The sequence below is a fragment of the Manacus candei genome, unplaced genomic scaffold (genome assembly GCF_025592945.1).
Source record: "Manacus candei isolate 608988 ecotype Guabito, Panama unplaced genomic scaffold, ASM2559294v1 h1tg000037l, whole genome shotgun sequence".
NCBI classification, from domain to species: Eukaryota; Metazoa; Chordata; class Aves; order Passeriformes; family Pipridae; genus Manacus; species Manacus candei.
The window spans coordinates 15,151,808-15,165,337 of NW_026138085.1; the positions used below are offsets into that span (position 1 = coordinate 15,151,808).

At 42.5% G+C, this 13,530-nt stretch overlaps 1 protein-coding gene across 1 annotated transcript in view; it reads left to right on the forward strand.

Moving 5' to 3' along the window:
• The first annotated feature begins 212 nt into the window (after positions 1-212).
• TRPC7 (transient receptor potential cation channel subfamily C member 7) overlaps positions 213-13,530 on the forward strand; it is a 70,395-nt gene continuing 57,077 nt past the window's right edge. The window contains exons 1-2 of the mRNA XM_051794053.1: positions 213-304; positions 8,108-8,885. Of these exons, the coding sequence (XP_051650013.1) occupies positions 303-304; positions 8,108-8,885 (780 nt within the window). The 5' untranslated portion in view covers positions 213-302. The remainder of the gene's footprint in view (positions 305-8,107; positions 8,886-13,530) is intronic.

Here is a 13,530-nt window from a genome sequence, read left to right on the forward strand (position 1 = left end):
GGGCTCAGCAACCGGAGAGAGGGGGTTCAGAACCGCGGACAGCGGACGGTCAGCACCAGGACAGAGGAGGGTCAGCACCGCGGACAGAGGAGGTTCGGTGGTCCCCCAGCACCGCGGACAGGGGAGGTTCATCTCCCGGACAGAGGAGGTTCGGTGGTCCCCCAGCACCGCGGACAGGGGAGGTTCGGTGGTCCCCCAGCACCGCGGACAGGGGAGGTTCGGTGCTCCCCCAGCACCGCGGGCCATGGGCGGCCGCGCCCACGCCGCGCCCCCGCACTGACCGGAGCCGACCCGACACGCACATGTAAGTGCTGCCCCCGGGAACATCTCCTCCGGGAAGTACCCTGGCTCCAGTGCCCGTCACTGGGAAGTTTTGTGAGGGTTAGAGATGTCTCGGTGCCGCTCGGTGCCCTCCGAGCCCGAGCGCGGTGTGAGCGATGCCGGTGGCTGCGTGTGAGGTCGTGTTGGCTTTCCACCCTGGGAGTGTGTGCAAACGTGCTCAGGGTAACCGGGAGGGCTTGTGGTTTCTCACCAGCCACATGGTTTGGAGCCACGTTGTTGTCTCCTTTAACAGCTGGGTGAAATTTTTAAGGGTTTGTTTTTCCGGAAATGAGGAAAAATGAGAGGTGTAAATGTGGGACACTGTACCATGCCTGTTGCAGCTTGTCGGGTCTAACAGTTGTCAGGAGTCTTTCTCTCCACGTTGTTTCTTGTCTTGAGATAACGATGAGAAGTGAGCATTGAAAAGAGTACATCAATTTGGAAAATAAAATACAGCCAGAACCAAGATAACTAGTTCTTTTCAGAGCTTTCCTCTCTCTTTTTAGTAGAACTGCTTGTTGAAAATCAACATTACACTGCCCCCTGCTTGAACAGTTAGAGATATTTTTCCTTGCTCTCATCACTAGTAAAAATTTATGAATGAACAGGTATTTCTCTGTTGTGTTCTCAGTATGATCCAAGCCTGAGTTTAGAAGTGCTTCAGCAGTGAGGGTGAATTGTTCCCAGTTCCCAAAGCCAGATGAAAAAAAGAAAAGTAGAACTCGTTCATGTCCTAACAGTTCATTTCATGGTCAAACATAATAATGAATGAACAATGGCAGAGAATGTAAAAATAGCCATAATTTTGATACATCTATCTTGTGTATTCTGTGATACATTTGTAATAATCAGGCAATTTCACAATCGTGTATTAAGGGGAAACAAGGAAGGAAGGAAAAAACCAAAACACTACATATATTATAATACAAGAATTTGAATACAAAACCAAAGGTCGTTATTTTTCAGTCCCTCCTGCTGTAAAAGTCTTGCATTAGTGCATGACACTGTTTTGGGATGGGAAATAAAATGCTGATGCCTGGTTTATAAGAAGGGGAAGGGTGAGACCACTGAAAAGCAGCGGATTTTTTTTCTGAAAGGTAGCTGGGAGAAAGCCAAATTCCATTTCCTTTTTTCAAATGACAAGGCAGAGCTACCTCCTTTCTAACAGACATCAGGGAGGATGTGAAAATGTGGATGCTGGTGGTCTGCCCTCAATGTTTCTAGGCTGCTGGTCTCAGACTTTATGCTTCATGACAGGCAGTGTTGGTGTCTATCACTGATTGGCATCCTCTGATGACATGAGAGGCCTGTTTTGTCTTCCTGGATGTTTCTCATGCTGCCATTTCTTAAAGGGCTTTGGAAAGGTGTGGTTTTGCTGATTGCTCCTGTACTTCCACAAGGAGAGAGATCTCTTTTCAAATTTTGACCTTGAAACATCATTTTCTTTCATCTATGTGAGCTGTGGGAACGGTGGGGAGGGGATATTACTTCCTGCAGCTGGTTTGTAGGACTACTCTGCAAGTGAATGAATATCTGAATGGGGCTCAGAATTCTCTTAATTGTTCCTAGATATGTACACAACTCTTCGTGTAGGAGAATGACCCTGTTGCTGGCAGTATTAAATAGGTGGTTTGCACATTATAAGAATAAATGAAGTAGCACTTAAGAATTTCAAAGCACAGAAAACTTCAGAATAAGCTGCTGTTAATCAGGACAACCACCTCAAATGCTACTGAGTCTGTATATATAGTAAGTCACAATATGTTAAAAATTTTGTGTTAAAGGATAACAGTTTGGCTTAAAGTAAGACTTAGAAAACTGTTTAAGGTATTGGAGAAAAAGAGGGTATCAGAGAGCTCTAGTAATACATATCTGTGCAGCATTTGGAATGCCAGAGTAGCCTATTGCATATAGGATAATAAACAGATGCAGTTGTGTTCAGCCTGTGCTCTTTACCTGAAGTCTGGAGTTTACCTCAAAACATGTTGCAATTTTTTAACCTAAAAGATGAAACATCCTGCTATTTTTACTCTAAACAGTTTAAATTACTCCTTTAAATTGATTCATCTCTATATCAATTTCTGTTTGCTCGTAGAACCCAATTTCCTTCCTTCTGACCAGGTTTTCTGTCTGGAAGCAAGGGTTAACAGAGAAAAATGGTCCATTTGATGTGTAAGAGCTGTGTCAGTTCCAAAGAGGCCTCAGGGAGTCTTGCAGCCTTTATGTGCCCTGATTCTTTTTAGAAGTATTGATGTGAGGAGAAAGAAAAATAATAAGTAAAGTGTCAACCTGACAGTTTCTGAGGCTCTGCAGGAGCCAAGAGCTGTGCTTCCAAAATGGCTTTCAGAAACTTAAATTTCCTTTTCAACAAGACAGAGTCAACGTCTCATCAAAACCTCCTCTGATGGTTGCTTATAGAGCACAGTAATGGTTACATATCCCAAGTTTCTTCTGTAGTTTCTGGACAAAGGAGGGCCATTGAAAGGGCACAGGGAGACTCCTGCCAAACTCTCTCCACTTAGTGAAAGCAAACCCAGAGTGTAGTCAGAGAGCATAAGTTTCTGAAGCTGCCTCTGTAGTTGCTCTCCTCAGTTCTTAGGCTTTAAGACAAGGAAAGGTCGTCATCACCTGAGAATCCCAGGATTGCTGCAGCTCCTAACACCCATTGGTTTCAACACCCTTTTTGACTTCAGAGGTTTTAAAAACTCAAGCAGATACTATTCAGCCTGTTCTACACACCTTTAAGGTTCTAGTTCAAAACCATGTGTAAAAACTCCAATTCAGCCTCTTAAGCCACTTGGGCCTTTGAATATTCTCTCCAAGCCTTAGCTCCAGATGGTTGCCCTTTCCCTTCATAGGGTCTGGGGTGGGACTAGAGAGGCAACAGAAGGTCCTGGATGGCACAGTCTGGAGCACTGTGGAAAGGAAGGTCAAGGAGAAAGGACATTTGTGGGTTAAGCTCAGTTTGAAGCAGCCCAACTTCCATCCTATGTCTGCTGTGTCCTACACGTCACTCAGACCAGTTAAGGGAGTGTGGTTGCAAAAAAGAAGGAGACTTTCAGCTTTGGAGTGCTTTCAATGACACAACATTCAGAACAAACCTCCTGTTCCCTTCTCAGAAGTCTCAGCACTGAGCACTGTCAGAGCAAATTGCAAGGACCTGCTCTTAGTCACTTTAATTAGAAACTGAGATGCTCCCAGAGGAAGATTTGTTAAGAGCTAAATCACCTTTCAGAAATTGCTATTCTTCTCCACTCCCCACAGGAGTCCAGAGATCCTGTGGCTCCCTCAGCTCTGGAAAGCAGTACTCAGGCCCAGAGTTTCTTAATTTTCTTTCCCCAGACCATTTTCTCTCCAACAACACTGCATGCTTGGCATTCTTTCCTAGAAAAACACAGTGTTTAACTGCAGTACCTGATGAGTTTGATCACTAACTGTCTCAATAAAATATGCAAATCCACAGTCAATTCAATGCAAAGCACCCTTAAATAAAAATGGTGAGATAAATGCAATCAAGTTACAATTACTTTTTTTAAGAGAGCACATTACACACACTCAGTAAGTAAGATTAGTTCTAAACCTGCCTGCACATAACTGAAAAGCAGAGTGGAACAGGGTGCTGAGTAGAGTCATGACATTACAGTCAGGTTCATTTTCTAAGAGCTTCAACTACTGCACACATTACTCTTTGCACTTCTACTTCTTTTATCATGATTCAGTGCTCTGGTCAAGGAGAATTATAACTTTTCTTCGGACCAGGGTTTGATAGCTGAGCATTTCTCATTAAATTATTCCAAGTTAAAAGTATCATTTTTTATTCACCCCTTCTCTATAAAGATGATAAAGTGTGATAGCTGAGATACTGATCCCTGCTGACGAGCAGGGCTGGGGGGTCATAATTCACCTGAGGTGAAACCCTCTGAATGATGGTGCTCCTGCCCTTCTGTGCAGGCAGTGGGAACAACTCTGGGCTGTGGGGACGTCCCTGCAGAACATTTATTGCAAGATAAAGGTTGGATAATAGTTCTGGTTTTGGAGGGCAAGTTGGCTTTTCCTGTTTTCTCTTTTCCTGGTGCAATTTCTGTTGTTAGAAATTGTGTTTGAAACCAGTGTTCTCTCTGAATTGAAGAAAGTGAAATGAAGGTCCTTTTTTTTTTTTGGCATGTTATTACAAATACAACAAACAGGTGTGAATTAGCTCTAGGCCAAACTTTGACCTGTTTTCTCAGGTAAAAATCTTAGAACTAGGTCAATGGGAGTATTTTATGTGGGTTTATGTTTGCTTTGGATGTGATTATAAGGTTATCTGTCCCATCTATCTGGGTTGTCCTTTATAATAACATACCAGAAGAGAAAAGGTTTTCTAAGAAAAAAAGAGTGAAGTATCAAGAGCTGTACTTGGACATCAGACAAAATACAGGCAGGTTCCTCACTGTTGAAAAGTATAGATATTTCTGAGTTGTTTCCAGTACTGACCTTTAAATATAACAATAAATAAATGGTTGCCAAATATCTTACCCTACATGGTTTTTTAACATCAGAAAAGTGCCAGCTTGAGGCAGCTGTTGCAGTTAACTCTCCTAAAATATTTAGGCATGTGCAATGCTGCTGCACCCCCTGGGTCACCACTGAGCAGCTACCAGAGCTGGAATGGTTTCCACTTGATCCCAGCAACAATTCCTTAAGCCATCACTAGCTCATTGTTTTGCTTAATATTTTAAGAGATTTAATTTAACATCCAGGAAATCCCCAGACTGTAAAAGTGTAATGTGCTTTCTGCTACTCCCAGTCCTCACTCAAAGAAGGCACAGTTCACAAGTGTCTATTTGGATGTGTAGTCCTTACTTGAACTCAGTAAGACTTGAGTGCAGGTTTAAAACATAAATGCTCCCTTGAATAGCTCAGGACACGAGCTCCAGGATAGAGAAGCACTCGTGCTTATGGTTAAATATTTTATTTTAACCATGTTAGTCCTCCTGGCCTCACTGGAATTGCTGCTGAGATGAAAGCTAATGCTGGGGACAAGGGGGTGTGTGTGTGCATATAGGTTTCCAAAATTTGGACACCCCTGAAATCAATGAAATTTGTAATATTGACTTCAAAGGGGCCCCAGTTTTACCCCAGGCATTTTGCTGCTTTGGAGACCTCTGCCTCCCTGTCAGATATGTTAATGGTATATGTTATTATTTTTGTTTTCTCTTATAGTAAACTTCATGCAGTCTAGGGAATTCATTCACTTAACATGTCTCCTGCATTATTCTTGTGTCCCTCCTCTCTGTCTCCTTCTTCAACTCAAACCATGCTGGAAGGAATTAGTTTTAAGATTCGTGTGGCACTTTATCTCTCAGTGGAGCCTGGGCTGACATGTTCAGTTCCTTCTAGCTTTTAGTACGTTGTTATGCTGATGCATCAAAGCTGAGGGGGAGAGGTTCTTAATTGTGAACCTCTCTTTCAACCTTGTATGGTCACAGAATTGATTTCTTAGGATTGGTTGAAATTTTAATGTAACTTCCGAAAATTCACTGTAAAATTTGTTTGAAACTCTTCAGTACTGGCCTTCTGTTCCAGATCAGTGAAAAAGTGATGAATTAAAATGATAGATGCACATGTACATGTTAGTTCCACAAGAACAGCTACACTGAGAAGTTCTGTGTCCTGGTACTTCAGGTATTTGGGGTTTCTGATACCCCTTTGTTTCACAAGGTTCTTTCTGATTCCTTTGCTCTCTTCTTACCTGTTACTGAAGGCAACGTATCTGCTCCACTTTGTCTCCTGGCATTGTTCCCTCTCATTGTTTGCTGCAGCACTTTCCAACTTCAGTGGTATTTTTTTAGAGTAACATGAACTTTTCACTGGCTGAAGGTCAAAACTGACTTGGAGAACAGATGGAGTGTGGAAGGAGGAACCTTTGCCACCCATTGAGAATTAACACCTGCTTATGTGTTACATCTGTCCACAGCATCAGAGAGGCTCCTGAAGATTTTCCTCAAGTGATTTAGGACTTGCTGTTGGGCTGAGTTCAAATGCTTTTCATGAAAGAGGTGTTGTTCTTATGCTTTTTACTCAGCTTCCACATTCTGTGGCCTTAGGATGGTGATTGACTCCCCGTGCTTGGACTCAAAAGAGGGACTGTGACTTTGTTGAGATGCTGCTGCAATGAAATTTAAAAAACAGAAGCGCAACATTGAGACAGCACCAAATGCAAAGTGAGACTGTTTTAAAGGCACAGATAGATTTAGGTTTTCAGCTATTTTTATAAAATAGTGTGTTTACCCACTCTTGAACCCAACTGCACATAGCACAGCTTTCTTTGGGGGTTGCAGAGATGGTGGAATAAGAATAGTTTGTCTCCATCCCACCAAATTCAAGTGAAGGCATTTCAGCCACATAAGCAGTGGGGAAACCAATGACCCTTCCAGTCCTGCCCTCTGTTTGTGCTCAGAGACCTGTGTTTTGTCTTTCTGCAGCACCTCTCTGAAAGATGTTTACTGGGGAGTTATGTGGCACTAAATCAGGAGTTACTCCTGTGTTTCTCTAGATTCTGCCCTGAATTTGGGCACCTGTATTTGGAGTAGCTGCCAACTATATTTCACTGAGAAATTATTATTCATTAAACTGCTCTAGATCAGGAAACAGACAAATGGTATTATGTAGCATGAAAAAAAGCAGGGAATAAATAGGTGGTTTGCTTGTACCAGCTGAATCTCAGGAGGATATGCAATGTATTTATCCTTGTTATGATGGGTTTTAAATTAGAAACCTGCTTTTTAACTTTATGGAGCGTAATTTATTGGCCTGATCCAAGGTCTATAGACAGGAGAGTCCTGCTAACTTTCTTTAGGGCTCATGTCCTCAAGGACAAAAGTCAAGAAGAGTAATTCAGTGAAATATTATGTTGTGCATATTATTCCTAAATACCACATAATGAAGTTCTAAACAGTAAAAATGGAAAATAATGCATTCACACATTTTTTTTCTATTTCTCAGGTTAAGAATGTGCTGAGAATCCTTGTTGAAATCTAGAAGCACAAGTCAGGGGAGAACTTGTCTGTTTTTGAGAAACTAATCTTTATTTCACATGTACCCTAAATGATTTTAAGTAACTGGCTCAGACCATAAAGAACAAGCAAGATCTGATCATTAGGAGACATTTCTACCATTATTTTGGATAATGTGAAATTATGACTCTTTCAACCAACCTTCCTTTGTGGTTTTCTGCAGGTTGAGGAACAGCAATTCCAAACACAAGCAACGAAGGCACACCCACATGTATCCTAAATGATTTTAAGTAACCAGCTCAGAGCATAAAGAGCAAGCAAGACCTGATCAGAATGAGACATTTCTAATCTTATTTCATGCTTCGTGAAATTATGTCTCTCTTAGAATATAACCAGCCTTCCTTTGTGGTTTTCTGCAGGTTGAGTAACAGCAATTCCAAAAACATGCACTGAAGGCACACCCACATGTATCCTAAATGATTTTAAGTAGCCAGCTCAGAGCATAAAGAGCAAGCAAGACCTGATCATTAAGACACATTTCTAATCTTACTTCAGGTTACATGAAATTATGACTCTCAGAACATAACCAGCCTTCCTTTGTGGGTTTTCTGCAGGCTGAGGAACAGCAATTCCAAAAACATGCATCGAAGGCACATCTACATGTATCCTAAATGATTTTAAGTAGCCAGCAAGCAAGACCTGATCATTAGGAGACATTTCTACCCTTATTTCAGATAACGTGACATTATGACTCTCTTAAGCAACCTTCCTTTGTGGTTTTCTTGCAGGTTGAGGAACAGCAATTCCAAAACCATGCACCGAAGGCACACCACGCTCCGGGAGAAGGGCCGGAGACAGGCCATCCGGGGCCCAGCCTACATGTTCAACGAGAAGGGCACGAGCCTCACGGCGGAGGAGGAGCGTTTCCTCGACTCCGCGGAATATGGCAACATTCCCGTGGTGCGGAAAATGCTGGAAGAATCCAAAACCTTGAACTTCAACTGCGTGGATTACATGGGGCAGAACGCCCTCCAGCTGGCTGTGGGCAACGAGCACCTGGAGGTGACGGAGCTGCTCCTCAAGAAGGAGAACCTGGCCCGGGTGGGGGATGCCCTCCTGCTGGCCATCAGCAAGGGCTACGTGCGCATCGTGGAGGCCATCCTGAACCACCCGGCCTTCGCGCAGGGGCAGCGCCTCACGCTCAGCCCCCTGGAGCAGGAGCTCCGAGACGACGACTTCTACGCCTACGACGAAGACGGGACTCGCTTCTCCCACGACATCACCCCCATCATCCTCGCCGCCCACTGCCAGGAGTACGAGATCGTCCACATCCTGCTCCTCAAAGGCGCGCGCATCGAGAGGCCGCACGACTATTTTTGCAAGTGCAACGAATGTATCGAGAAGCAGAGGAAAGACTCCTTCAGCCACTCTCGCTCCAGAATGAACGCCTACAAAGGATTAGCCAGTGCTGCTTATTTGTCCCTTTCCAGTGAAGACCCTGTCCTTACTGCCCTAGAGCTAAGCAATGAATTGGCCAGACTAGCCAACATTGAAACTGAATTTAAGGTAATTTCCCACTGTGCCTTTTTCCTCGGGCTGAAAATGTTCAGGCTATTATTGCTTGTTTTACAGGTTTGATCGAATTTTGGGTTGCTGTTTGAGGGGGTGGGGGAGTGAGAGAGACTGGCAGAGACTGCCAGATGTGTCATCTATGCATAGATTCAGATCACTGTCATTCTCCAGTTAATAAATGTTTGGAACTGAATATTGCATATTATAGCAGAAACATCCTTACTTGGAGTTTCTATGTTGCACTTTGTGGTTGCTTAGAATCCCAAGTCTGCAGCAGGAATAAAACTCAGATTATTCTAAAAATGGATCTTCATTCCTTGTAAGAAAGGTAAGTCTTTTTAATTGAGCAATCTATTTTAGAGGCAGAGCTCTAGAACCTGGTTTAATGGTTAAGAATCCAGTACATTTAATTCTGTTACAAGGATAAAAGGTATAAATCAAACAATTTTGCTTCTTTGTATAATAATTTAAATTGCATTGCATCTTAATGGTTTGGTACTGCATCTGTATATGATGAATTTCATGAAAAAAGGGAAAGAGAAACAATCAAGAGATTGTTATGAAATTTATAATCATGCCAAACATAACAGTGGAACTTGTGGAACTCTTACAAGTTATTCAAGATTTCCATTATCATAGTGAGTTTGTAAATGTCCAATGTCATTTGAATTATTTATCTAAGTCATTTACATGACACAAATAGCATTGTCTCTCTTTCTAAAATAAATTAGTCATTAAAAACCTCATTTTCAGTGGCTCAGTTATCAACATGAAACTGTTTTCTGACTCACGACTGTTGTGCAGCTACAATCATGACCAGTGACTCTGGGGTAATAAAGCCTAGGTTGTGAGTTACCTGGGGTAAGATTCTTGCCAGGAGTACATTATTTTTAATTTAGGAAGGTAATTGTGTGTTAAAGCATCCATTTCAGGATTTGGAGCTCTTTGCTGTAAGGGACTAGGGAAGAGATTATCCCCCCGTGCTGGGCACTGTGAGGCCACACCTCTCTTGAGACTTGGGTTCAGTTTTGGGCCCCTCACTCCAAGGAAGACATTGAGGGGCTGGAGTGAGTCCAGAGAAGGGCAACAGAGCTGGGGAAGGGGCTGGAGCAGCAGGAGCAGCTGAGGGAGCTGGGGGGGCTCAGCCTGGAGAAAAGGAGGCTCAGGGGGGACCTTCTGGCTCTGCAACCCCCTGACAGGAGGGGGGAGCCAGGGGGGGATCAGTCTCTTCTCCCAGGGAACAAGTGACAGGACAAGAGAAAACAGACTCAAGCTGTGCCAGGAGAGATTTAAATTGGATATAGGGAAAAATCTCTTCACTGAAAGGGTTGTCAAGCTCTGGAACAATCTGCCCAGGGAAGTGGCTGAGTCACCATCCCTGGAGGGATTTAAAAGACTGTGGATGGAGCAGTCTGGGACATGGTTTAGTGGAGACCTTGGTGTGAACAGTTAGACTTGATCTTAGAGGGCTTTCCCAACTTAAACAGCTCTATGTCCCTGTGCTCTCCAATTTAAAAGTAAGAAGAAAACATATTCTCAGGCTTTGCAAGACTTCAGTAACTCTCTAACAGGAAAAGAATCCCAAAGCACTGAGCTCTTTTGGCAATAAAACCGGGGCAAAACTTTGCAAAATCTTTTTACCTGTGTGTAGCAGAATTGCAACAATAGTTGAAAGGGAAGGTTTGACTTGAATTCAGTCTTAATGAAGCAACTTCCTTGGGTTCAGTGAATCTGATTGCTTGAGTGAGTGTTGCTGTTGCTCCAGTGGGAGAATGTTGTAGGCTCACACCCATAGCTGACATTAATATCTCATTAATGTTCCAGCTTGTTTTCAGTAGAAAACTACATATTGTGAGCAGCCTCAGTGTTGCACGGCTGTCACTTCTGAGAAGTGTCTTGCTGCAGAAAAATAAGTTGATCTCTACCAGAACCCTTCCTTTTGTTCATGGAGCTGCCAGCAGGATCTAGACTGGCACTGGCAGGGGCATGAATCCTTCAGGAGCAAAGCAGCAAGGAAATGTTGGATAGTCTCGTGGTGGTTGTATCTCCCCAGCACCGGAAAATGGACGGCAATAAATCAATACCAGAAAAAAAACAACCAAACATTAGAAACCCTTTGCCAAATTACTGCATTTCCAGGAAGGAAGGTTTTCTAATTCCACTGCCCTATTGGAAGGTTCTGTGCAACACACACTAACCTGTGGCAGTGAAGTACCTCAGAAGTGCCCACACCACCAGTTTATTTCAAAGAGGTCGCATTCCTTTAGTATATAAATGCTTCCAGAAATAAGAGATTTCTCAAGATTCTAATGTGCTCTTGCTGTAGCAAAAAAAACCCCTCAGAGGTATGTATTTATGCAAAAATATTTGTCTTTGTTAACACCATCAGTGTGATGTGAAATAGATAAAACAATGGCCTTTTTTCATAGAGCAGGACAATTGAGAAATTATTTTGAGAAAAGAACACAATTGCTAAAAATGGGTTTAAGAAGCCCACACATGACGAATATTTATTAAATCAAACCCGCTCTGGAGGGCTTTTTTGTGTTTAAAATAGTGCTTTCCTAGAATTTTTATCTTTTAATTGCTAAAGTTCTGTTATTACAATTGGCACGGAATGGATTCATAAAATTATCGCTTGGGATTATTTGAGAACATTATTTAAGAACAATATGCAGTCGCAGCAACACAGTTCTCAGGAAGTACAAAGAGTCCTTGAAGTGGAAAGACACAAGATTTTAATAATGTAGGTGGACAAATAGTAATTTAGTAACCTCTGAAGAAACTCCTGGCATGAGCTAATTAAAATATAAATGCTGTGCCTCTCCCTGCTGCTTGCTGCCCTAAATATCTTATGCAATAGCACCTTCCTGAACACCCAAATGAAAATGCATGTGCTGTGTTTTTTAGAGAACATGATTTTTTTAGGCAAGTTGCCTCTTTACATGTATGAAAGGTGAAACAAAACAGCCACTTTGAAGGAGAAAAGTTACATCAGCTGTGGTTGGCCACAGTTGGAGAGAGACTCCAGTGAAGATTTCTGGGTGAAAATCAATTTATCCATTAACTTTTTTTTTGTCAGCAGAAGCTGAATAGTTTGTTCTCACCCTAAGTTGCTGAGATTCAGCAATTGCCCTGCAGTTCTAATGAAACAGCTTTGCAAAACGTTGCAAAAAGGTTTTCTTATTAATTGGAGAAAAAAACATTGCTATGAAAGATTTGAAAGGAGTCTACAAGAAATAAATAAAGCCCTCTTTCCCAAATTAAGATGAAAAATGTGACACTGGTTGTTTCTACTGAAAATACTGTCAATGTGATTGCAACTCATGTAGAAATGGGGTGAGTAGGAAATCTCTGAGAGGTGGATTCCTGACATTTCAGAAAAACAGAGAAGTAAAAGTCAGAGTCCCTGTGTGTGTTTGTAGGTCTTTGTGCCATGATATTGTTCTGCAGTGGGAGCATTCCAAGTTGAAAAAAACAACCTCAATTAAGTGCTTTGCCATTTTTATATATCCCACTCCAAAGCTCAAAATTAGGAACCAATTCATGACTTTCTCTCTCTTTCCAGTTTTCATTTTGTGTTTAAAGAGAGCACCAACCAATATCCACTGGAGAAAGGGCAATACAGACTGGGAGCTGATTTAGTCCACTGGATTATCCCTTCATCTGTATTTCCCTTGGAAAGAGGGAAAGAGAGAGCAGCCTTCCATCCTGTGTGCACTGGAGGGTTCCTAGTGACCATTCTTCTGCAGACTGCAAGAACAGCTGGGTGGGAAACTGAGGGGTGCATTTTAATTAAAAATCAAAAGTACAATTAAAACAGAAATACAGGACAAAGATAATGTGCTTTGTAGATTTCCATGAAGGGTGGAATACAGATATTAGGGTAATGATTAAAATATGAAGCTGTTTTGAGGGAGAACACATTGAATGTCATCCTGGTAGTGCCCACAGAGGAGGAATTCTCCTCTCTCTTTCTCTCTCTTTTACTCAAATAGAAAAAAATAATCTGTGTACACTCCAATTTCTTTCAAACCTGGCAGACCCTGGGCCTGAGTCATAAAGCAAATAATCCTTCTGTCATGTACCAGTGGGTTCTGTTTGTTTTGCTCATATAAATAAGCTTGATATCACTTCCAGTACGAATAGCACAGCCAGGATTTGTCCCTTGGAACAAGTCATCACCCCTGAGCCAGGCTGTGAGAATTGCTCTCCTCTCTGGTCCAGAGAAATCCATCTTCCCCATGTCAGCTTGGGGTGCAACCATGTGCAGATGTCTCCAGTTACCAGCTGTTCCCAGCCAGGGGACTCATTTCTAACACTGGAATATTAGAAGCACAGGCAACACAATCATTTTTATATGTCGGTCAAAACCCTTGAGGGATTGAATTTCTAGCAACCAGCCTGCAGGAAATGCAGTACCAGGCTTAATATTATAGTCCCTGTCCTGGAAATGGAGTGAAACTCAGAATAACAGCTCTGATTCCTCTTCCTAAAGCTGTGACCGTGGATTCCCATTTCTGGTGAGATCCCACTCCACTCCCAGGTCTGTTTTCCAGCCTTGCATGCTCTCAAATTAGACCCCACGCTTGTGTGTGTCAGGAAACATCCCTGTGATGAGGAAAGTCAGCCAGTTCAT